Genomic DNA, 26,988 nt, shown 5'->3' on the forward strand with positions numbered 1-26,988 from the left:
TAGTTACAGGTTTTTAAATATTTTTATACATAACTTCTGAGCCTGCCCACATGGTGTCTGACATCCTGAAGTAATTCTGATTGTTTAGTCTGCCTCTAGGTATCTCACAATGCAGTGCTCATCTGTAAAAGTTACATCATGCAGGCCTCTTTCTTCCTAAAGCTCCTGTCACTGCACTGATTTTGCATGCAGACACTGCTGTCTTTGTCAGTTAGTTTTAAGTAACATTTCATGTCATTCAGTGACTACTTAAAACACAAACAGTGCAAATGCCACAGAACAGATTTTCAAAGTGCTTTTTATTGCTGTTTCCTTTTAGAATGGCTAAGCTACAGTTTTTTGTGAAGCCTGAATTGTACTACTTTGACTCATTTCTCATCCCCCTTCACACCTAACATCCCTAGCTGTCAAAGTGCTAAGGGTAATTTGAGCTGTTATCTGCTGTGATTGACAGCTCTCAGCAGGAGACTCGACTCATGTAGTTTCCTTGTTCTAGCTTTTACTTTCTGTATGGGTAGGAGAAGGACCAGTCAGTTGTGACATCACAGCATGGGAGGGTTTTTAGGATGGTCATGATGATGTCAGTTTGGAGAGGGAATTGGCCAGAAAACTACCTGTATTCAGTGGCCTTGATGACATCAATGAATTGGAGACTTTTTCACAGTGGGATAAATGTTTTTTGAAAGTGAAACCACCACAGTACAGTAAGGTATTGTTCTAGTGTAGAGAAACATTCAATTTAAAATATTTTAAATGCTGTGTTGTTGTTTATTCATAGCAGGGGCAATAAATAGGGAGAAAAGGACAGAGGACTTGAGCATTTAATAATAGAATCCTGTTGTTATCCTTTAACTGCATTACTGTTTGACTAACTGTGGAAGTATCTACAATGTGATACTTCATCTGTTGTACAATATCCAGCAGTTTTTTAATACAATACTTTTATCTGTAAGGCAGTCTTAGTGACTGTGATCAACCTGGGTTTTGTATTTTCAACCTTTCTCCTCTTATATTTTATACAGCCTGCACTTTATGACAATCAACACATCTTGCAGTAGTTTTCTTCCCCTTAGATCATCCTCAATGATGGCTTAAGTTATAATACCTGTATATTTCAGCTATGGGAAACAACTGCAGTGATCTTTTGAAAGCTCTGTGCAACATATTGTGTGAAAGGACAATTTCTTTATTTGCATTTAATAACTGGAAATATCTGTCTAGGCCATGAAAGACCCCTCTTTAGCAGAGACCTCAAGAGAAAAACTCCACTATCTGCAGTACATACAAAAAACATCATAGAAAAGCACACAACACTTTTAATAGTATAAAGTACATAGTTTAAAAATCTTAGAAACACATTGTGGTAGAATGCATAATAGGAACATACAACAGTGGATAAAAATGTTATGAATATTTCTCCATGTTACATACATAAAGTATTACTGTAAGAGCAATTTCCTAGAATTATATACTGTACACACATTTCTATTATTTACAATACATACAGAGTTACTGAGCTCTCCCTTTAATTGCATTAAAGATACAAATAAAGGAAGAAAGATCATGAAAATGTTGTGTAGAACAACATTTTTAGTGGGTTATAGATTTGTAATGGGCTAGTCCTCTGAAGAAGAACAGTGAAATAGCCAGGTGTTGAGAAGGCGAGACTACTGGTTCTGTTTGAAAATAACTGAGTTCTCAAATTGTCTCATGTTAAAAGGGATACTACTTCAGAGTTCAGTTACACAGTTTGGGTACACAATATCACCATATGAACTGAGAAACCTGAGTTGGCATGACAGGGATGTGTTCTGGGAGCAAGTAATTTGATGTTCAAGATTATATTGTTGTATGTATATCCATATGTGATATGTTAGATTAGAAGATTTTTTCCTTACTCAAGCTAAAATGTATTTACTAGTAAAATTTGCTAAATTAATGTACTTATGTTATTGTGATGCTATTCTGAAGTGTGGAGCTTTTCTCCCCGGGCCTCCACTGAAAATGGACATATATCCAGCTGGACTAGCCCGGTCAACAAATGTAAAATAAAATAAATAAATGTCAAGGTTTATATTTCGAGAGGATACTGTGATTAGCTTGGCTGAGTGAGGATGAATGATTTTGGGTAAAAATAGCACTACTTTTGTCCTTTATCACTATTTGGCCAGATTGTTGCATGTCGCATTCAGATAAGAAATAAGACTCTTGGGTGACAGACTGCAGCTTAGTTAAGGATGTAGCTAAACAGATAAGCATGAAATCATCAGAATATTGAACAAATGTGGAAGGCCTCAGGTGGTATGTAATTTTTTGATGAATATATTGAATAGCATAGGTCCAAGTATGGTTCCTTGCAGGACACCAACATTCACTGGGAGAAATGCTGACCATGCAGCTTGGCCCTTTATGCACCGAGTTTGATTAGTCGGGTAGATATCACGCTACATTATGGACTCATCCAACAGGTTACAGGCTATCAGAGTTTGAAGCAGTTTAGGGTGGGAGCCTATGCTGAATGCCTTATAGACATAAAAAAAAAATTGTTGAGTCGATCGTTTTCAAAATGTAGACTGTGATGAAGAAGGGTAGTACGGCTGCTGCTGTATACTTAGGATGAACACCATGTTATTTGGGGGCAAGTAAGTTACTATCTAGCAGGTACTAAAGTATTTAGAAGTGAATACATTTTTCTGGTACCTTTGATAGGGGAGGGGGAATAGATATGAGTCAGTAGTGGATCATCTCAATCAATCTGATGTTCTTCTATGGGAGGGGGGGATGAAGAGTTGCTTGCAGATTTTAGGAACATGATATTCCATTATGGATTTCTTAATAAGTACATAGACAAGGCAGGCTAGAACTCCTGCTGCTAATTCAATTTATTCATCTGGAAGAGTGTCTGTTGTTGGGTAGTTAGCCTTATTTTATGTAATAGCTTTTTAATTGCTGTCATGGAGACATATTTTTAGACAGAAAAAGTGTGCAAGATTTCTGGGTTGGTGGGAGAATGCGTCACTACATGTGCTTTGAAAAAGAACAGGCTGCTGCATTAATATGATGGGAGTTAAAGGAATACGCTTCTTTACGATCTGGTTCATTTGGCGTTGGGTTACACTGGGAAACTTTGCCAGGTTTTTGGAAGTTTTCAGAGGACACCCAGAGGATTGGCTACAAGATTGTTCTGGAAAATGAAATGGTACTTTTATTTGCCTTTTTTTTACAAGGGTGACCCCCCCCCCACACACACACACACACATTACCTTAGTTTTACATACTAAACCCAAACCTACACTTTATTTTAGAAGAGAAACCCTTTCAGACAAAAAATAAATAAATAAAAAACTACAACTGTTCAAGAAAATTTGGTCTGAATGTTTTTTTTTTTTTTTTTTTTTTAACAAAAATCATTTTTATTAAATTATCACTTATGACACAGCAATCATACATTTATATAAATGGAAACAAACCATATTATACTCTTAGTTAGAAGTATTTTACATCACAGACTGTACTGACATAATTTTAATTGCAAACATTATACATCACTTATAATCTAGCCAATCACTGTCAAACATTACATAGATCATTCAAATCCTGCCTTCTTTTAAACCTCATTCCTCCCCTGTATGTACTGTTTCACACAATTCCCATTTTTCCTATGTAATTTGCTCCTACCCTTTTCTAAAGATTTCAATTCCAATTGTTTTATTTCTGTCACTATATTCACTACTTCTAGTACAGTTGGTTTAGACTTTGATTTCCGTTTTCTAGTAATTGCTTTTTTGACAGCCACCATAATTAGACTCAGCAAGGCCTTACCATGTCTAGACAATTCTGAATCTGTATCACAGACCAATTTGCTTACCCAGTACTTCTGATAGAATAGTCTGCAGGGAATCTTCAAAGTCTGCCAAATCATTATACTCCCAGAAAATCTGTTTTCAATTCCCTCTTTCTTCCCCATCACACCTCCAACATTTGCTGTCTACCAGAGGAAAAATTCCCTGGAGTCTACTTGGGGTATAAAAATATCTATGTAAACATTTCCAAGCAAAAATCCTAAATCTTCTAGATTTTACTGCATATTTGGGAGACAAACATATATCTCCCTACTGTTTCTTTGTGAACTGCTTATCCATTCTCTTCCCAATCATTTCTAATCGCCTTTGATTGATTCTTATAGTTATCATGCAATATTTTGTATGCACTACTAATTATTTATTTTTTAATACCAGCTTCTGTTCTAGAGTCTACTAAAAACTCTCCTAGTGCTGGTCTTTCATTTAGGACCCCTATTTCTTTCTCTTTGCCTATACTCTGACATCAATCCTTGATAGGGAAGGCAATCTCTAACCTGCAGTCCAAAAAAAGTCTTGGCATCTTCCCATTCTATTACATTTCTCTTTCTAATTTTTTGCTCACAATACCTTGGTTCCTTTGCCACTTTTCTCCAATAAACTCCAGACCCCTCTTGCCTATTGTCTGCATCCCTAGTTGCATTTATCCCTATCAGCAGAATGTCCTTTCTCCATTCCCATGGGACCTTAACCTGGTATGTGACATTGATAGAACTTGCTGGATGGAAAGATTTATCTCATAGAGGTTACCTCATCTCTGGAACGGACTTCCAATCCATGTTAAGCACAGACCCTTGTTGACCCTAAGCATAATTTGGACGACTGGAAAGGAAACCATAAATTTGCCCTGGGGGGTTCTACTTGTGTCCCTCTTAGATACGGGGAATAGGTGCTTAGTGTCTACCTGTAACAGACACTTTTGGGAACAAGAGTTAACTTGGATAGGCTTGTAAGGGCCCTAGCCTTGTAACCTCCTATGATAATATTCTGTACAATTATTGTTATTCTTCTTAAAATCATCATCCAAAATCGCAATCTCTTGTTTCTTGAGCTTCTCCCATTTCATCATCATCCCTTTCCACTATGAATTACAGGTTTCTGCTTGTGCTATGTATAGCAGCCTTATCTGTGTAGCTCTGAAATACCCCTTCAAATGGGGTAATCCCAATCCGCCTTGTGCTATTAGAAGAATCAGCTTATCCCACTTGACTCTTGCCACCTTCCCCTCGCATATAAAATCCTTCAGCTCTTTATTAATTGCTATCCACAACTTCTCCTCTGGTTGATAAAAATATACCTGACTTTTGTATATGACTAAAGGGATTAAACACATTTTAGCTGCTTGTAACTTACTGTCCATAGCCATATAACAGAACTTCCAATTTCTCATTTTTTGTATCATCTTTTGTTTAGTCTCTTCCCACATATCCTTAGCTGCCACATCAGAATCATTTTTAATCCATACTCATAAATACTTAATTTTATCATGTCCCCATAAATATGGATAGTGCTGAACCAACTCATGTATGGGTACATACTTTACCTCTATTGCCTTTGTTTTAGCTTCATTAATTTTGTATCCTGAAAAGATATGAAATGGTCTCAAAATTTTCCACAACACTGTAATGCCCTTTTCTGGTTTTATCAGGTATAAAATAATATCATCTGCAAACAGAGCCAGCTTTTCTTGACTACCATACCAATTATATCCTTGAATTCCTGAGTCCCTTACTTTCTTTACCAATGGTTCTAATTATAATGCAAATAATGAAGGTGAAGAAGACACCCCTGCCTGGTTCCTCTGCTCAAGCAGAAATTATCAGAGAGGAACCCACCCAGTTTAATTTTCACCTCTTATCCTTCAAATATCCTCCTAATCAACCTTATAATTTTATTAGGGAATTTGGTCTGAATTTTTGGTGGAGTTTAGGTGAACAGACTGCAAAAGGAAACTGTTTATTATTTTTTTTTGTGCTATGTTGATTTTCAAAATACTGTCATTGATCCTCTGTGTTTTGAAAAATCAACATATACATACATACAAACATACATATATGTAAGCTAACAGTAACCTTTACTAATATAAATGCAGAAAAATAAAGGTTGAAAAGTACAGTTGTGCAGGTCCTACTTACCTGTAACAGTAGATGCTTGAATTCCTCACTGCCTCGGTGGCATTTTGGGCTATCTGCCAAGGTAACTCAGTACTGACCAGCTTTCAAAAAAGAGCAGACTCCCCTTCCTCTCTCTTCCTGTGACAGATGATTAGCTGTGGCTATGCATATTCTGACAGGTAAGCCTTCAGATGTCACAGGAAGAAAGTCTTCAAGCTTTTTTGTTTCCACAAAGTAGGAGAGGAAAGTACCTAAAGCCAGAATCATCTAGCAAGAGTAAATTCACAATCACAGCAGCATATAAAAAATAAATTCAACAACCAAACCAAACAGGTTGAAACCAACCTCAACTATGCATAATCCGGGGAATGGCTGGTGGGTTTTACTACTGGGGCAGTGAGGAATTTGAACATCTGCTGTTAGTTAAGTAGAACTTACACAGATGTATTATGGTCATTGTTCCCACTGCTTCATTGCCATTTTGGGTAGATTCCCAAAGTTTACCCTACTTGGGAGGTAGAAGGATAAGGATCCAAGAGAATGGTCCTAGTAATGCAGGCTCTGGATCTTGAAAAGGTATCAAGTTTATAGTGTTTGTTTGTGAAGGTATGAACAGGGGACCAGGTTACTGTCTCTAGAATGCTTCTAGGGTTCACTCCTTTCCACCATGCCATCAAACAGGATAAGGCCCTAGTTGAGTGAGCCTTAACCTTGTCCGGAAGAGCTTTACAATGGTGGAAGTAAGAGAAAACAGTAACAGAGGACAACTATTCTGCAATATTTTGCTTAGAGACAGGTTGACCTTTCTTAACCCCCATACAGAAAACAAAACAGCTGTTCAGCATTCCTAAAGGGCTTTGTTCTGTCTGAGCTGCCTGTGTGCATTCAAGATACGCAGAATCTTTCCTTCCTTGTTTTTTGGATTAGGATAGAACACTGGGAGATTGACGGCTTGATTTCAAGGTAAATTCAGAAACAACTTTAGCCATGAATGATGAATTACTGCAAAACACAACCTTGTCCTTGTATTAAAAAAAAAAAAAAAACACAGATAGGGTTGGCCCACTATGACAAGTTGCATATCATAGAATCATCTTGCAAATGTCAGACCAATGAGTGAAAAAGTCTTCCAAGTAATGAACCATAAAATCAGCTTGAGAGGCAAGTTCAAAAAGAGGTAATGTCAATTTTTCAACAAAATGTTAGGATCCCTAGGAAGGAGAAATTTGCTTTTGAGGGAGTCTCGTGCAACACTCTTTTTATTTAAAAAACACGAAAAACACGGACTAGCCGCAACCAGTGAACAAAACTAAAGCCACAGCCTAATGCAGGAATGGCACAAACGAGGCAGATGCAGTTTTAGCGCTTTCTTCCACTTTAATAAAATGTGAACTTCTTCAGAAACATGTGCCCTCCCCAACACATGTCTTTTAAATCCTGTGAACAGGATATGATGTCACAAAATAGTTCGCAATAATAAATGTAAAAATACACATAGATGCATCAAATTTCTATAAAAAGCATCTAAATGCAATCAAATGTCTATATAAAAAAATTCATACTGTCGTACATATTTATATAATACAAATACTAAATACTGAATGATTAAATTCACAAAACCTCTATTAAAACAGAATGCTTGGAATAAAACATCTGCCTCGTTTGTGCCATTCCTGCATTAGGCTGTGGCTTTAGTTTTGTTCACTCTTTTTATTTATTTACCTTTATTTGAAATTTGATTACCAAAAAAATCCAACAAGCCATAAATCCTATTTTCAGCAGAGACCAGGGGAGAAAAGCTCCATACGACACAATACAAATTAAATAAACATATATATATATATATATATATATATATATATATATATATATTATCCATGTATGGGCTCACTTCTTAATTTCAAAATGTCACAATCCCAAGATTCATAAAATCGAGGCCATAATCTCGAGGTTGTGAAATCTCAAAACTAAGAAATGAACTTTAAAAAAAAAAAAGAAAACATGTAAAATCATTTTTGTGCCCCCCCCCCTACACCTTAAATATACTAACTCCAAGATCACGCTACAGTGAAGAGAATGCTAATGTTCCCATTCTGCACTGTATAGCGATGTCTATTACCGTTCTCTTCACTGTAGCGCAATCTTGAAGTAAGTATATTTAAGTTGCAGGGGGTTTGGGGGTGCAGGGGGGCTAGCCCCCCTGCAAAAACATAGTTTTACATGTTTTCTTTTTTTTTAGTTCATTTCTTAATTTTGGGACTTCACAACCTCAGGATTGTGGCCTCGATTTTATGAATCTTGAGATTGTGACATTTCGAAATTAAGAAGTGGACCATATATGTATATATATATATATATATATATGGGTTCCGTTCAGCATTTCGAAGCTCAAAACTTTAAATTTCATATGATCGAAGATCATATGTTTGAAGTTTCAAAACTTCGAAATCCTGAATGGAGATCGGCATACAGCGCAGACCGGGAGATTTCCATTGTCCTCACTGTAGTGCGATCTTGGAGTCGGTATATTTAAGTTGCGGGGGGGTGTGGGGGGTGCATACACATGTTTTAGTGTGTTGGGTGGTGTTTTCGGGGGGGTTCACAATTTTTGAGATTTCAAGATCTCGAGATTCTGAACTCAAGATTTTGGGATTTCGAAATTTCGTAGTGAACCCATATATATCTCAGAGACAGGGAAAAAAAAAAACACATGCACAAATATATATATATATATATATATATATATATATATATATATATATATATATATATATATATATACACACATATACACGGGTCCAGGACGATTGAACGAAAGTTCAACTGTCCGAAGCCAAATAACCGAATCCACTTTAGCGAAAGTGCATTTTGCCGAAAAAGCACTTTCGCTAAAGTCCCTAACAAACACTAAGAAAAAACAAAAACAAACACATACAAACACAAAACTCATGTTTATGCAGGAGGGCAAGCCCCCCTGCACCCCCATGTGGGGGGCTGTGCCTCCCCCCACTTTTATATTCTCTCTCTGAGATCGCACTACAGTGGGGAAAAGGGAATATTCCCTTATCCCCACTGTACTATGATCTCAGCAGCAGCCATTCCCCCATGATTTCCCTTACCTGTTAGCATCTTGTGTGAAATTGCTTTTTTGGCAAAAAGCACTTTGGCGCAAGTATGCCCGGCCATTTCAATTTCGGAGAAACGGCCATTCAGCAAACTGTCCGGAACCCATATATATACCCACACACACCCACACACATAAAATTATCTAAGTACTTTTTTAATTTTCTGGAGAAAGATGAAGTAACCAGGTACAGGAGATGCAGAAACAGAAACTTGACAGTAAGAAGATGACAGACTAAGAAAGGCCAATGGAAGGTGGAAAAGTGGGTAAAAGAACATTTAAAAGATGATGACATAGAAGAAGATAAGAGATAAATAAGGATAAGCACTAACAGCAGTAAGATATATAGTAGGTATACAGTAGATTGCAAGAAGGAAGGAGTATGGAAGAGAAAGGGAAGAGAGAGTATGTACGAAAAAGAATACAGAAGGGGAAATTAAAAGGGACAGTTTAACCTGGTGTAAGGCAAGTACAGAACCGGTTGAGAAGGTATTCTTTTTCAGTATTCTTAAAAATGGGACTTGTAGGTGTTGATTTAATGTCCACAGGAATCTTGATACAGGTTTTATTTAGTATGCAACAGTGTAAACTACGCCCTATTTTTTTCAGGCTTACGGGTTTCAAGAAGCTGTTTCTCATATGTGCAAAGTGGATGCTTAGGAAGTTACTGTTTGAGAATGTTACTGATGGATGGACAGTGAGAAGGATTATACATCATTCTGTCGGCAAATAAGAATTGAGTATACTTCAGGTAGTTGAGTAACTCAAACCAATATAATGTTTTCAGAACACAGCACTGATGACTTTTATATGACAGACTATTTGCAAATCTAACCACCTTGATATAACATAGTTTTAGTTTTGTGATGAGGAAGATTTGAATATTGGTAAAAATTAGTGAGGCATGCAATAGAGAAAGTTCATAGGTTAGTACTAGGCTAACTGCCTATGCGGGCTATTATAAGCCTAGCCAATTACCCCATGTCAGAATCAAACCTTGCACCTTGTGTGTATAAGGTAAACACTTTAACCATTATGCCAACCTCCCACCATGTGTTTGCCAGTGTGACTCTAGAGGAGTGGGTGAGGATTTTTTTTTTATCTGTAGAGCACACCAAGTTTTTGATGTCTTTTTTTAATACAATTTTGTATATGAAGCTCAAATTTCAGATCATCATTGACTCTGACACCTAGTAACTTGGCACGAGATATGATTTCTATATCTTTGTGATTGACAGAAGTAATTTTGAAGCTGTTTTTGAGACATGCTAGAGATTTGGTAAGAATAGTTGTAGCTTGGTTTTACTGGGATTTAGGAAGATTTGGTCAGAGCCAGAGTTCAATGAAGTTGAAAGCCTTCTGCATAATGCAGTGTAAATGGGGAACAGTGTTTGATGTGCAGATGAGACTGGGGTTGTTAGGGTACTGGACAAGGGAAGCCTGTTGGGAAGATGCATGTATGTTGTTAATAAAGATGTTAAAGAGCACAGGTCCAAGGATAGAACCTTGGGGCACACCGATATTAACTGGGGAAAAAAAAGGGAGTATGTAGAGAGCCATTTTATAGATTGTTGCCAATGAGAAAGGTAGCTAGCAAATTAGCTGAGTGTTGTATTAGACAGACCAAGCGCAGACATTTTAGAGAGCAATTTGGAGTGAGACTGTGTCAAAGGCTTTGGAGAAATCTAAAAGCAGAGAACAGACCAAATTATTATTATCTCTAGCATTGATGGTGTTGTCTAAGAAGGCAACCAGAGCAGTTGTGCTATGGTACTGGTGAAAACTAAGTTGGGTAGAGCTTAGTAGATTTTCTTGAAGAAGGTGTTGCAAGATTTACTGATGTATACACTTTTCTAGAACTTTAGAGATGAGGGATAAGATATTGATAAGCCTAAAGTTTGTTATTTCAGATTAGTTACCACTGTTGTGAAGAAGTATGATGTAGAATTTTTATCAGAGAGATGGGATATGTGATTCTTGAATGGATCTGTTGATCAAGATGGAGACTGGATAAGCAATGGAAGTAGATGCTAACTTTAGATATTCTGCAGGTAGCTTGTCAAAGGAGGGTTAGCAGGGCTTGAGATTACTCAATAGGCGGTTTATATGAGGCAAATGCAGTTTTTAAGGAGAAAAGAGGTTTATTGGAAGTGTGAACCTCATCAGGGGTGTTGTGAGTTTGTATGGGATTTTACATTAGGTCAGCAATAGAGACTGTAAAATGGGAGTTAATTTATTAGCAGTTTCTAGAGAGCTATCTGGGTAGGGGCTGGGGGCAGTAGAAGTTCCAGGGTGTAAGAGTTTGTTAAAAAGGGCCATTTTTTTCTTTTTAATGGTTTATTTGTGGATCTAAGTAATATTTTTTTAAGTTTTAGCAAGGTTATGGAGATGATTATAAGTTTGGAGGTGGGCAGGAAATGTAGTTCTTTGCCAGTTTCACTAAGCTATGTCTCTCTTTCTCTTGTGCATCAGTATGTGAATAGCGGTGGATAGCCAGATAGTTTGGGTGGATTTAACATGTTTTCTTAAGATAGGAGCAAGGCTATTTAGGATATTGACAAATAGTGTTTGACCACAAGAAGAGATGAAAGAGTAGGATCCATGGGCAGGCAAGCTGCGATGACCACAAGATGCACTTTACCTGAAGAATATGACAAACCATTTCTAAGTAGCTCACAGTAATACTTCAAACCTAGATGGGTTGAAAGCATTTCAGGGCCTATTTTATTAGCTAGGTGCAACCTAGAAAAACCTCTTCCACTTAAAATGTAAGATTTTCTAGTTGCAGATTTCCTTGCCTCCTTTAACACCTGTTGCACACCACATGGAAGAAGTGCCTAAAAGTTATCAAAATAGAATCATCCAGGTTGTCAGTTGCAATTGCTTTAAGTTGGGATGTACCATTAGCCCCTGATGCTGTTTGAGCTGATCCAGCCTGTGAGGAAACTTGTGGCAATTGCCATTGGCCAATTCCATTAAAAGGGAGAACCAAGTTTGCCTGTGCCAAAAAGGGTTACCACAATGAGCTTTGGTAATTCTTTCTGAATCTTTTGAAGTACCTTCGGAATTATTGGAAAGGGCAGAAATGCATACAGGAGCATTCCTGAACATGGGACTGACAGAATGCCTGCCTTCTAAGAATGGCTGCAAGAATGTCTTGAGCAGAATTTTTTTCAGTTGTCATAGGTGGTTCATAGGTGTTTACTAGGCTAATAACCACAATGGTCCTTTTAAGCGTGGCTATGCATCCCAAATCTCTGACAAGTTCTGGTACCCTTGATAAGTGTAAGCAGGGGCTTGGGAGATGAAACATTTACAAGCAGGGGTCTGGGAGTTCAACCATTTACATGCTACCTCTGCCCAATAGAGACATAGGTGCCAAACCAGGGATGGATTTCCCATTGCCCATCTAATTGTCCACATTTCACTTGAACTGGGTTAGGGAGGAACTCTTCTTCACATGCATAGGGAATTGTCTGTTTTGAATGGAGGGGGACAGATCTACTTGAGACGTACCCCACATCTGGCTCAAGTCCTGAAAGACCTTTACATGGTGCTTAAACTCTTAAGGTTCTGGCCAGGATTTGCTTAGTCTGTCTCCCACTGTGTCTTGGTCTGAAGGAATGTACAAGGCCTGAAGTTACAGAATGCTGCATAGACAACTCCCATGCCATCAATGTCAACTGGCAAAGAGGGCATGACCTTGTACCCCCTTGCTAGTTCTTCTACCACATCACTGTAGTGTTGTCTGTGACTATTAGAAGAGGACCAGGAGTCCATAAGTGGTGAAGAACTTTCAAGGCATGAATCACTGCCAGCATTTCTCTTACATTTATGTGTTTTGGCATGCTCTGAGGATCTTACAAGTTTTGCACTTGAACTCCCATAGACATTGCTCTGCACAGAAAATCTGAAGAGTCCATCTTGGCAGACTGGACTGGGATATGAAGAGAGAAAGGAAGTCTTGGATTTAGAGACAATTAATCCCTCCACCACTGCAGTTCCCATTTCTCAAATCCTAGTACTAGTACATAGAAATCTAAAGGATGGAGGAGTTGGATCCAACAATCTTAAAGTACCATTGAATTTTTCTCATGTATAGTCAAGTTAGTGGTGCCATGAAGATCACTGATGCTATGAGGCATAGAATTTTGTGTTAAGGCCACATCTAGAAGACAGAAATTCAAGAAAATGCCCCTATAAGTCAACCTTTGCTACCAGCAAGAAGATAATCTTTTTTACTGTTTATCCAACACTTCAGGAAAACAATTCATTGCAAAGGTGTGAGGAGGAGCTTTTAAAAGTTCAGTTTGAAACCCAGGTAGGAACGGAGGAATACAACCTTGTCTAAGGACTCCAATCACTCAAATACAGAATGTGCAGAAATCATCAAGTTGTCTAAATAAGGAAAAATATGGATGCCTAGGGTTCTGCAATATGCCACCACTGGGGTCAGACACCTTGTAAACACTCAAGATGCATTAGATAACGTAACCCAGACACAACAAATCTCAAAAATTTCCTGAAATTGGGAGCAACAGGAATATGAATATAAGCATTCTTGAGATCTACAGTCACCATGAAAAAGTGAACTGGAAGCAAAGCTAGGACCAACTGTGTGGTGAGCATTTTGAATTTTGGAACTTTTTAAAACAACATTTAGAAAGGAAAAATCTAGTACAGTCTCCAGCAGTGCTCCTTTTTTGGCACCAAAAAGATTCCGGAGTAAAATTATTTTCCTTTGTGTATCAACCCCTTCTTCTACTAAGTGATAAAGCACTAAAGGAAACAGCTCTATCTGGTCTGGTGGGTGTGAGGGAATTCCCCTGAAAGGGGGAGGGGTTTTCTATCTACTACCAAGTGTATCCTCTCTGAATTACTCTCAGAACTGACCTGTCATTATTTACAGCCAGGCTGCAGGGTTGAGAGACAACCTGGAAGGAGAAAAAGAAGGAAGGGCTTGGTTGGGGTGCTCTGTGACTCGGCACAGTCATTCCTTTACAGTGAATTGATCCTTTTTCAGAAAGGAACTCTTCTTGTTTAGTTTCAAAGAATTATCCTCCTGCCATTTCCTCTTGAATCCATGACTTTTGTTTGGCTGTGCTGTTTGTTCTGTCTCTTGAAGGAAGACGCCTTATTTAGGAGAACATGGGAACATGAAACATCCTAGATACCTCATGCATTAACTTGCCTCTTATCATCCCACTGTTTGAGAATCTGTATAAGAGAGGGTCTAAACACCAATTCCGAACTTAAAGGTACAGTCAAAATATCAACTTTTAAATCATCACAGAAGTTCTGATCATCTAACCAAGCACACCAAATTAAAATTTCTCAAAACTGTATTTGCACATTCAAGCATACCGCTCAAAGCATGTTTCAAAGCCTGAGTCAGATTAGAAACAATTTCAATCATATAAGACTTTTGCTCTGTAGGTAAAGATCCAAACTGTACACACACTGTAAAATAAATTTCCACATACATCATTGATAATTTAACACTGTAAAGGCTAAATTACTAAAAAGAGACATCCTTTTGACCTGAAGATCTAAGCATTTTCCCTCTTTACTGGGGGCAATGGATTTGATGAAGCCAAGGACTTTTTATTTGACAAGGCAACTGAAGAAACTGCAGCTGGGTCAGCAGTCAAATGACAAAAGAGACCTGTCATATCCGAGGAAACTATATTTTTCTGAGGCTTTTTAGGGATTGCTAGAATAGATACAGATGACCAGCAGGCAGCTTTATAAACATCCTCCAAGGCCGTTAAGACAGGAGGGACAGCCACAGAATTGAGCATATTATTCTCTATAAAGGTCATATACCCTGCCTAACTCTGGGGCAGTTCTCAATGCTCCCAAGCAAAACCATCACTAAATCTAGCAATCATCTGAAGAAAAGGGAACACTTGTTTGGACCTAAGCTCAGGTTTTCCACTGTCCTCATCAGATTCCTCATCATTCTCTGAAACAACAGAAAGGCCGCTAACCAACTAACACTAAAGCCACGTATGGCAACACAACCACCAGAATTAGCTGTCTGCAGAACACTGTTAGCCAAGGACACCACATCGGCTATAAACAGCTATAATCTGATTATCAGCTGTATGATGAAACATCCGTTTTGTTTTCTTGTGAACTTCACTACTTGATAAAATATCTTGAGACAGAGTATTACTTCTGGCAAGGGGTTTCCAACCCCAGATGACTACTGCACCTACATGGGTTTGGTTCTTCCATACCTGTGCCAGGTACAGGAACCACCCCAAAAAAGAGGTGTTTAAACCCCAATTCATAGTGGCTGATAAAGCAATACTACAGGGAGATAGGGCAAAAAGTAAGTGGTCTGTGGGTTGAGCAGTGGCCCCAACAGAATCACTAAACATAACCTGAGGCATATTTTTATTTATTTTTTTAGGTGGAATCGGATTTGATGAGGGGGTACCACAGTTATGATCAATCAAGTTGGGGAAAGAAAACCAGTCAGAACAATAAAGTGACAGTACTGGACAATGTATCACAATAAGCACATAAAGATTTTAGTAATAAATATGTCCCCACACAAGCAAACGGTCTTATAATCACAAAAACAATTTGAAATATGTTCAGATTTATTTTGCAACTGACAGAAGTTAAAGAATTTTCAGTATACAGTTCCAAACACCAAAGCATCCATTGTACCAAGATAGTGTTAAAAAAAATTAGTTTTATACACTTTAACCATGTTAAACTGCCATAATGTAAAGTTTACTAGCAATTTAAACTACATTTTCTTGCCAGAGAGAGAATAAAATTTCCACTGTAAATTCAAATAACTTAATTTGCTGTAAAATCATGATCTGAAGTTAAAAACACAGACAGCAGAGTCATACATGTAGTAAATAATGTATAAATGCAGAAAAAAATTATGTTCTGCAATATTTTCCTATCAAAAGATGAAAATAAATCAAGTACCAACAGAAAAGACAAGCACAATTTATTTGTGACAGGCAAAATTAATTTGTGGTTCTGACAAATAGTGTTTAACAACACACATATACACTGCACTTTTGAGAAAAATACTGATAGTTTTATCCAAAACAGTAAAAACAAACATTTGTAAAAGACAGAAGCCAACTAAACACTGTTACAAGCAAAACTTCACACAGGAGTTACTGTAAACACTGAGAGATATAAAATATTAAAATAAATGTATGTCCTAAATAAATAAAAAATAGAAAGAGAATAATAATAAACCTACTAATAAAATGACAGGAAGGGGTCTCCAAATGGAGCTTATCTGAACATTAAGCTGGAAAAATCAGCACGGGATCCTGTGATTAGTCCTAGGACTTTCTACTTTGGATGGCAGAAAGAGACTGAACGCTCACACTTCCTTTGTCAGTTGAAGACTTCCCTCTCAGAATATCTCATTCACTTATCACAAGAAAAGAGAGAGGGGAAGTCTGAGTTTTTGAAAGCTGGCCAGTACTGAGTTACCTTGGCAGATAAACGAATATCTAGCAAGCATTAAATCCAAAAACTTTAAATCTATACAGATCAACAAAGAAAACCAAATTATTTCCTTTTTCAGATCAGTAAAAAAAAAATTAACAGGACCTCAAGGCATTTTTATCTGAATAGTGGAACTGTTAGGAAAAGGGCTTTGGAAGGTAATGTACAGGGTTGAATTTAGGAGAGCAACAGAGTTAGGGTTGGTACAAGGGTAAAGATGGACGGGGGGGGGGTTCACCTTACTCATATACTGACTATAAACTGTACAAATTCTCACCTCTCACAAATCATTTCACATCTCCTCCAGCCTCCTCATAACAAATACATTCATTCACTCATCCTCTTTATTCACCATGCACATTCTTCAACTCTTAATTTTAATTCCCCTAATCCTACTCATAAACTTAATCTCAATATATACTCATGTTATCTCTCATTATCTCTCTTTCTCCAAACCATCATATCACAAATCAAAATGCAACATTTTACAGCCAAACTCTCCTAATCTATACTGTATCTTACATATTGCTCTCCACAAACACATGTATCTAAACACCAATGGCTTGCTAACACAAAGTTAACTTAAAACACAATCTCAAATACAAATGTCCCACTCCTAACAAACATTTTATATCCAAACTAACATAGCCCCTACATAACCTCTAGAAAACCTAACTAACATAAACACCCATATTACATAAGGACACAAATGCGATGGTTTGTACGGCAAGGCTTACATAGGCCCTAGGTCATTAGCCTAGTATATAATTATGAACCTATAAAAACTGAAACAAAGTGGTGACATCCAACCAAACCTTGGTCCTTCAACACACACATAGGACTCATATGCCCCACAAAAATATCCAGAAACATTTTCAACCTCTACCCAAAAGGTGCAGGCAGGCTTACTATTCCTTAGTATGACCCTTAGAAGTATATGAAACAAAATACTACATATACATGCAGACATGATCTGCACTTCCCTGATACATTAGGCACTTCAGAAACTTTGCTAAAACTATAAAAGACAAAGAAGCTCTCTTGCCAGGCTACAACATCTGAAGAATGGGCAGAAAACACAAAATGGCAGAAGGGGTAACCATTTTATACAAATACCCTTGAAATGACTCCACATCCCAAAGCCATTCTGCAATTTATCAATGCACAAATACTTATCTCTTGGCTAAAGCTAAATAGTAAAATGATGAGCATTCGCATAACAGCCCTATACATATGCCCAGGAACAATATTAACACTCTTGAAGAAATCCTATACAAGATAGCCATCAAAATAAGCCATGATACAGGGCAACCGCAACACTGAAAGGCAACTGATATGCTCAGATACTCCCAGCTACACAATAAACCTATATAATTTCACTCAACTCCAACAAGACTTAACAAAAAATACCAGTAAAGAATGTATATAGGATTGGGTTCTTACCTCATCTCCAAACAAAATAACCATCAGTTGTTGCTTAACATGCACCATCAGTGACCATCTTCCTACCTTTGCTATAAGGCAACAAAACAATATCCATAGACGACCATAATATAAGCAAGCACATAGCCTCAGTAATCCGGGTACAAACTTTTACTTCCAACCTTCAGCCATGTAACTGGGATTTTAAAAAAAAAATGCTTCTAGAGGAAGCAGTCCCAGAATTTAAGAAAATACTTCTAAATATACTAAATTAACTGTCTCCCAGCAGAACAAAATCTAACTCAGCACCTTGGTTAACTAAGGAAATCAAACTTAGGCTCATCAGGGGCAAAGCATGGAAACAATGATCACAAAACAAATCTCAAAGCAACTGGCAAAATATCAGATATCTCAGGAACCATTCCAAATCCCAAAATAAAACAGACAAAAATAAGCTTCCACACTAACCTCAAGAAAAAACACCAACATAACATAAAGCTCTTCTGGGCATCAGTGGAAACTCTTTTACACTTTGGTCAAGTAACCAAACCACCACCATCAACTAATACCACCAACAGCATTGTCACACAGTTCAACAGCCATTTCATCCAATTGTATCATTCGTCAAAGATAATCATCTATTCCTTCATCACCTACTCAGCTAAATGATCTCACAATATCCTTCTCCTTAAAACTTGCCCCTATCTCAACAATCAAAAAACTTTTCCAATATCTAAAGCCCATAAGACTAGATGCAGATAACCTTCCAGGTGAATACTTCAAAATGGCAGAAGACCCACAGGCCTGCATGACCTCCATACTTATTAACCGTTACATTACAGAGTGCCAAGTTCCAATCTTCTGGGCAAAATCTTAAATTATACCCCTTCACAAGTGCAAATTCAACAGAGTTCTCTAGCCATAGACTTATTGCAATAATGTCTTTCTTATGAAAATTTCTAAAAAAATGTATTCACACACAGCTCCTCAAGCGTCTCATTGCTAAAAATTTCCCCCCAGACCCAACACAGAGTTTGTCCAAGTCATAGCACCATGACTGCCCCTCTACATTTCACCAACACAATCAATCTTCACAGAAATGCAGGTCACAGTCTCATCCATCTTCCTTGAATTATCCAAAGTATCTGACATTGTCTCTCATACTAAACTAACTGAACTCTCCTTCCTAGATTTTCCCAACCTACACTATCCTAGTTCAATAGTTACCTTAGCAACAGACAACAGGCTGTAAAATGTCAATACACCTTCTTACTTCCAGTTCCAGTAGATGCTCCCCAAGGCTTGATATATGCCACCTCCTATTTAACATATCTATAAACAAGCTCCACTCAGCTACCAAACAAGCTACCATCATGCAGTAAGCCCATGACTACATCTTCCTCTGCTATTCAAAACATCTTAGCAAACCTCCAATCACCCAAGCATCCATTTCCTCTATTGAAATCTGATTAACCAATGCAGCCTTGCTCTTAAACCCTAAGAAAAACAAATTAAAGTAAGCCACACCCAAACAATTTTTTGCCCTAAAGCACACTTTTAAATGTTACATCAGCGAATAACACTACCACAGAAAAAGTAACCTACACAAAACTATAAGGTATAACTAGAGTCAAAAATCTGAAATTTAATCAGCACATTGAGCAAGTCATCAAAATAAACCACCAAAAAATGTGACTTTTCTACTGGTCAAACCTATATCTAACTGATGAAACAAGGAAAAACAATGCCAGTCCTACCTTCTTCCCACATTACTAATATGCATCAGTCATATTTACAAACTTGCAAGCCACACAGCAAGTACATTTAGTTGCAAGCCACACAGCAAGCAAATTTAGTTGCATGCTACAAAAAAGTAACACAAATTTCTACAAACCTCTCGTACAGGACTTACCACTGTCTCACCCTGCAGTAAGTACAAAGGTTAGAACTACCACTACTGCCATATCTATGAACTTGAAAACCACACAGCAAGCAAAGCTAGGTGCACACTACATTAAAGTAGCAAAGGCCGCTACAAACCTCTCATATAGGACTTAACAACTGACTCACCTTACAACTACTACAGAAGTACCATAACATCAAATCTACACTCAGTTAGTCACATTGCATCTGCAACCTCAATAACTGGCGAGCCATTAATTACTTTTGTAAGCTAAATGAAGCTCAGAACTATTTTGCAGAAGTGTATACCTGACTGGCATCTACTTCTCAAGTAAAAAGCCAATGCTAAAGGGCTCTGACTAAGATTGCAGATTACTGCAATCTAGGAGCAGTTATTCAATCCTAAAATGACTTAGCCATCCCGCTGAAAGGTTTGTCCCAAACAAATAACTGGTAACAGAACTGCAGACTGAAACTAAATGCAAAAAATGCATTACCGTATTCTTTGGGAAGTCATCTAGCTAAGGAACTATGACACTGACAATACATTGGAGAGAGATGAACCACTTGTTTGGGATTTGGGAATTTATGTGGATAGAGACCTAACTTTCGACCAACAAGTGTCCATTGTCATAAGAAAATCCTTTTATATTGGGCAGCTTATAAAGTTTAAACTAAGGGACTGCAACTAGATATTAAGATGTCATTCTCCCCTTTATCAGCCCTCATTAGGCCAAACGTTGAGTATATGCCCCCTTTGGCATGTATCTTTCCAGACCCATGCTACAACTGGAATGCCCACAGAGACTTTACTAAAAAGATACAAGGCCTAAACAAAATGTCATACATGTACCGCCTCAGAGCCCTGCCATTATACTTTGCATTCTACAGACTAAGAGGTGACTTGTGTCTAGCATACAAGGCATCCTCCAACCAAATACTGATGGACCTACTGCACATCAGAAAGTCAAATGGCATCAGAAATACTTGGTCCAAGGATCTAAACCTCTTCTGCAACATCAACAGAATGGTTTGGAGGGACTGGAAAGATAACACTGCTCCGGACAAACTTCCCATCCACATAAAACAAAGCTCCTGTCTACATTCAACTGCAACTTGGAGCCATGGATGGGAGATGGAAATTTTACCCCAGGACTGACGTGTCTACTACTAATGGACAGAGGCAACTCCTAAATGTTTTATTCCAAGTATATACCTCCTTAAATTATCTATGGTATGATCTCAGTTATTCTCAGTAGGGGCAATATATAATTACTGACCATGGGATGAATAAGGCCAGTCTAACAGCAAACAGAAACGTTAATTCAAGCACCAAAAGGAAAAAAATGGCCCATTAGGGCAGCTAAGCTAGTACTTACTTATGAATCTATGAACAAGTCAAAATAAATCCTTCCAGCAATACTTAATAGTAGAGGCAAAGGAATAGACTAACATAGAAATATTTGTGGCTACAGTTGACATGCATAATGTGAAGAAAGCACAAACTATAAGCAGCAAAAATCATGATTTTTGGACAGATGAATAAAGATAAAAAGTATATTATATTTCGCTTTATACCAGTGTAGAATCTGTCATACTGTCAGAAACTATCTGCTTAATCCTGGTTACAAATTTCTCTTCGTACTTCTGATGCATTCTAAGCATGAACTGGATGCACCTAGTCAGATTTTCCTTGACCATGAGTACAAATGGAGAAAAAAAAGGCACAGGCAGCATCCTTGAAAAAGCACTTAAGGTAACGAGAAAGATCTGGTTTGCAATGCTTGCCTAACATAGTATGATTAAGAAGATTAACACTGTGAATAATTTTGAGTTTTGCAGATAAAAATATAACTCTTGTTTACAAGTAAGAAATATAAATCTAAATTGCACTAATGTTGCTTGAAATTAGGGTAAGTAAAGCAACAGGAAAGAAATTGTGAATGTTAATAAGCATCACTGTGAAAAAGTGCAGAGTCACAGAAAGGTTTATGGTCATAGAGAGCTTAATAGACAGTCTGACAGTCATAAAGACAATGGCAGTATGTATGTTTCTCCTAGAATAACAGTCTCTGAATAATCTGCTACAGGCCTTCAAACTGTCACTAAGCATAATAACAGGAACATTGTTTTGAGTGACTCATTTGGAGATGTGAAAACTGAATGTTCAAGATACTGATGGTATTTTGCAGAGTTTTTCTGATGTTCTTACTGGCTTAGGCTGTCTGCTAGGACAGTACCACATTAAGATTTTGTCTAAGGTTGTACCAATTATACATGCACCAAGAAGCATCCAAATCTCATTTGGAAGCAGGACTGACAAGGAACTAAAGTGCATGGAGAATTTGGGTGAAATGTTTAAGCAACTGGAAATAAATTACAGGATGAATAAAAAGGCGACAGATATGAAACAATACCAGTAACATACAGGTCAAGGTATCTGAAGTTCAGACATGGTAAGCTCAAATTCAGAAGAAAAAAATGCTGTCCATGTTTTTGGCTGTTAAAAGCTCCATGATTATATTCGTACATCTCAATCTCTTAGTATAAGAAGTCTGGACAAAGCCAAAAATGAATAAGGGTGGACAAAGGACCAAAATCGGAACAAATTTTAAATACTGCTCTTATTAACTTAGAAAGTTGCTAGAATAGGTTTTGTACTGACCTGGATTGTCTGAAGGATATGACTTTTGAAACTCAGATGTCTGCCATTATGTACTAACTTCAGTCCTCAACCACAAACTGAATGAGGAACAGACCAAAAACATGAAGCAAAAATGTGGACATTCTGCAAAAGTCTGGAGTTACTATACCTATGATAAATCTATCATACTGGAGTTAGAACATAAAGCATTGAGCAGCACTTTCAAAATGTCTTTTCATAACATACTCAAAAGACTTTAAAGAATGTTCCTAAATTTACAGAAATATGATCTACAAATTCAGCATAAACCAGGCAAATTAATGCATACAGCTGATACATTTATCAGAGCTTACTTGTAACTGCGTAATGACTTGCTAGAGAAAGAACTAGAAGTTCTGTGGGCTATTTTACAGGTGCCTGAATCATGTGAGAAGCTAGAAGTGTCAAGAATCTGTACAACAGACTGCAGAACCATTCAACTGTTAAATGGTTGGACAGATAACATTAATGTCAGACAATGGTAAATCCCTATATCCCAAAATTACAGTATTTTCTCAGACCTTGAGGAGCTTTTTTCTACAAAGTTCAATGTTCACAGGTCATGGCCATACAAAAGGAGGGACAGACAGCCTCACTGTTTGGTATACCAGGCTGCAGGGGGCAACAGAAGTGGGAGATACATACACACACACATACCTTTAATTTTATTGTAACTTCCTGATCTTTCAAAACCTTCCTGTTGTTATGCTGTTTTACCGTCTGCACCTAAACACAGTAATTACTTCAGTAATGTCATCTACAAACATATCATCCTGCAGTACTATAAAAATAACAAAATTATGTCAATGAGTGGGGTGGGCACTGGGCTGTGGGTAGTGTAGGGCCAAAAAGGGTATACTGCCCTGGATACCAAATTCCTTTGTTATATCTCTTTCAGAGCTGACATGGTTATTCTTACTGTACATTGTATTGTTGTGTTAAACAAACAAGATCCACGAGTCACATCTAGAAACAACCAAGTATAAGGAAAGGACCAGTGGCATTTTTGTTTTTATTGGCCTAAGATGTCACAGCAGACTGAATAGATTATTCAAAGATGTGAAGTCTGCAATAAGTTCATAAATCAGAAAGAGGAGATGCTGTCATATCGGTCACTGCATACTCTTGAATGAAAGTGGGATGTTTGTTTGTTTATAGATACCATATTACTTTCTCTGTGTTGATTAATATTAAAAGTACCCAGAAGTGGAATAAGATAGTCTCATCACAATACAGATTTTCTATTGTTGCCAGACATAGCATACCAGATGAAGCAGTAACAGATAATGGTCTACAGTTCCCAAGGCCAGAATGCCACTTTTGTGAAACAATACACATTTAGACATACTAGCTGAAGTCCCAAAAATCCTCAAAGTGATAGGCAAGTACAAGATATATATAAACTAGGATATAAAGAATCTTAGAAGAAACATGACAGTTTGAAAGGTGAAGTGCAATTGCTATTTTTCAGTGCTGGTGTACAACAACACTCCTTTGCAGTCTACAGGACTTCCACCAGCACTGCTAACGGGAAGATATCTCATTAAGCTATCACATTAACCTGTTAGTTCCTGAATCTCAAAGGAATACTGCTAATTAGCAGTATTAGCAGGCAGAATCAGCAGAAATTCTGTTCTGACAAATCAAAGCTGCAAAATGTGGAAAGGATGGGTTGAATATGGATTATGATAATGAATGCACATAAATGTAATTGTGCCAGAGTGATACACATAGCTCTCAATCTCTTACCACAAAAAAAATGGACAAAGCCAACAGGGGGGATGGGGGGTGGGACAAAGCCGCAAAATACGGGCACATTTTAAATATTGCTGTTATCAACTTTGAAAGTTGCTAGAATAAAAGGTTCTTGTGTTACCATGCATTTTCTGAAGGATATGAAGTCTGAAACGTAAATGTCTATCATTATTTAGTGAATTCTGTCCTCACAATATTTGCCACAAAAATGCAGAAAACCACATAGTTTATGAGAAGCAGACCAAAAATATTAGGCAAAATTTTTGACATTTGAGAGGTATGGATATGTCAACCAAAAATATACCAAGTCTATATATGCAGATGACATAGAAAACACTATTAACCAAATTTGTCTTCAAGAATTCTGCTCAAGGTGTCCAGCTACTCAAAATTTCAAGCGCTATCTCAGAATTCTGAACTATGTATTCTCGACTTGAACGTATTTCTCAGAATGTTACTAAACTTCAACAATGCACTTTGTAAAGTACAAAAATTGCTCTGAACGACGAATGCACACAACGAGCGCTGCAACCCCAGAGCAGTGTTGTGAACTCTCTTTAAATTTGTAAGCAAAGTCAGGACGACTAATAAGGAAACTGAAACAGTAAAATGACTACATATAAAATTAAGTAGAGATATTGAATGCTAAACTGACAACCATTTTCTGCTCATAAAATATCTGGAATTTCAGTGTATTGCTGTACATCACATAAGATTAAAATAGTTATCTGTGCTGTATACTTCAAACGTAAACTGCAAATATTAATTGCATCTAAGTACAGGAGATGTAGTATAGTATTTTATAGTGTTGATAATATTATACATTTATCTTTGCCACAAGCATTTCAGCAGAAGATACTATTGAAGGCTCAGCATGCCCAACTTACTGCCTTTTCATTTGCTCTTATGAGCAAAACGATAACAAGCATTTAGTGCTTGGGAAGGTCAACTGCAGACTCATGTGCTCCCTATGTCCTCTAAAAGACTTGATCAGGCCTTGTAAGACGGGTAGCAACCCTATCACAACTGAAGTACACTTCATGACTCTGGCCTGGAAATGTAGTACAGTTGAGACGTTTATTGGCTGTTGGACACCCAACAGACATGGTCTACAGCTTCGTCTATCTTCCTATTTATTTTTTAAGTGAAATCTTCAGAAAAACTTTTAAGTGCTTTTCTTTCTAAATGATACCATACCCCAACAGTTGGCATGTAGTACTGCGTACTTTCTAATCCCACAATGCCCCACTGCGTACAGCGACAGCAAACACTTATAACTATGGACTTTAACACATAAGGGAACAATTGAATACAAATCCGTATGCTTTCTGGTGTGCGCTCGGTATAATGACCGTTTAATTGCAAAAAAAACAGCCCTGCTAGCACTAGTAAGAAGAGATTCTTTATGAGGCAGTAAGGAGCAGGTACGATTATTTTTGTTTTTCTTTGTATCGTGCGCAGACACGTAAATCTACGTGAGCAGTACTCAACAAATCCGGGGTTTATAACTGGAGAAAGCAATAGTTGCCGTTCTTAAAGGGACACTCCCAGTGTTTAAAATTCGGTCCGAATTACAGCCAACCAAAGCAACGCCCACTTTAACCACGTTACTCACATTCTCAGCAACAGTATCACTTTTCTTTTAAATATCCTGTGTTTTTTTTCAATTCCAGTTTTGTTTTAACTCCCAGTGTCAACTGCCTTTTGGATTTACGTTCCTATAAGATGTGAGTCAGACATTTCAGAATTAAAGGGACAATCCCAGTATTAAAAATTCTGGCCTAATTAAAACCAGCCAAGCACCGCACTTTCTTTACGTCATGAGATTCCAGACTTACGTCCCTGTAAGAGCTAAGTTTTATCTTTGTGTTCATAGTTTTCAGTTAAGGCTTACACATACCTGGGACGTCCAAACTTATTTACTAGCTTACTCTCATTTACTCATGCTAATTCCTTTTCAGGTAAAACTAAAAAATCTAAGATGTTCATCATTGAGCTCGTACAGGCTACTGCCGGTAATGCGATATTGCGGTTGCTGTAAAGTGCAGTTTTGTACCTACCATAAATGTAGATGTTCGAGGATCTCCATTGCTGCAGTCCTGACAAATGGGGGTACTCCGCTGCCCACCATCGGCCCGAATACCAAAGGGCTAGAACTGGCGTCGGTCACGGGCGCCTGAGACTGACGTAAGTACTTGTCAGTACAAATGCGCATGACCGACGCCATAACCTCAGTCTTTCTTGCCTCAGACGTCAGAACGCAAAAAAGAAAACACCACCCAAAAAACCCCAGTCTAAAAAGAAAAAGGGGGAAGGAGGGAGGGAAAATAGGACTGCAGCAATGGAGATCCTCGAACATCTACATTTATGGTAGGTACAAAACTGTACTATGTTCGCTGCCTCCCATTGCTGCAGTCCTGACAAATGGGTAGAATCCCAGAGCAACGGAAAAAGGGAGGCTGGCCAACTAAATAGCAGGAGGAGATGCAGACATGCCCTGTAAGACAGCAGTGGCAAACCCAGCCCTAGACCTAGAATAAAGAGGCAAATGATAATGCTTTGTAAAGGTATGTACAGAACTCCAAGTAGCTGCCTCTAGAATGTCTTCGTAGCTACCCCTCTCAAAAAAGCAGT

The 26,988-nt window shown here is 37.8% G+C and overlaps 1 protein-coding gene across 3 annotated transcripts in view; it reads right to left on the bottom strand.

Moving 5' to 3' along the window:
* Positions 1-25,843, bottom strand: part of LYRM9 (LYR motif containing 9) — a 64,253-nt gene extending 38,410 nt beyond the window's left edge. Inside the window, exon 1 of one of the 3 annotated variants that reach the window (XM_044054403.1) lies at positions 25,242-25,843. In XM_044054403.1, coding sequence (XP_043910338.1) covers positions 25,242-25,252 — 11 coding nt within the window. In that variant the 5' untranslated portion in view covers positions 25,253-25,843. The remainder of the gene's footprint in view (positions 1-25,241) is intronic. The other 2 variants (XM_044054404.1, XM_044054402.1) reach the window with 2 other exon arrangements.
* Between the last annotated feature and the right edge of the window lie 1,145 nt (positions 25,844-26,988).

Source organism: Protopterus annectens, chromosome 13.part0 (genome assembly GCF_019279795.1).
Source record: "Protopterus annectens isolate FY-2018-M chromosome 13.part0, PAN1.0, whole genome shotgun sequence".
Taxonomy (NCBI): domain Eukaryota; kingdom Metazoa; phylum Chordata; order Ceratodontiformes; family Protopteridae; genus Protopterus; species Protopterus annectens.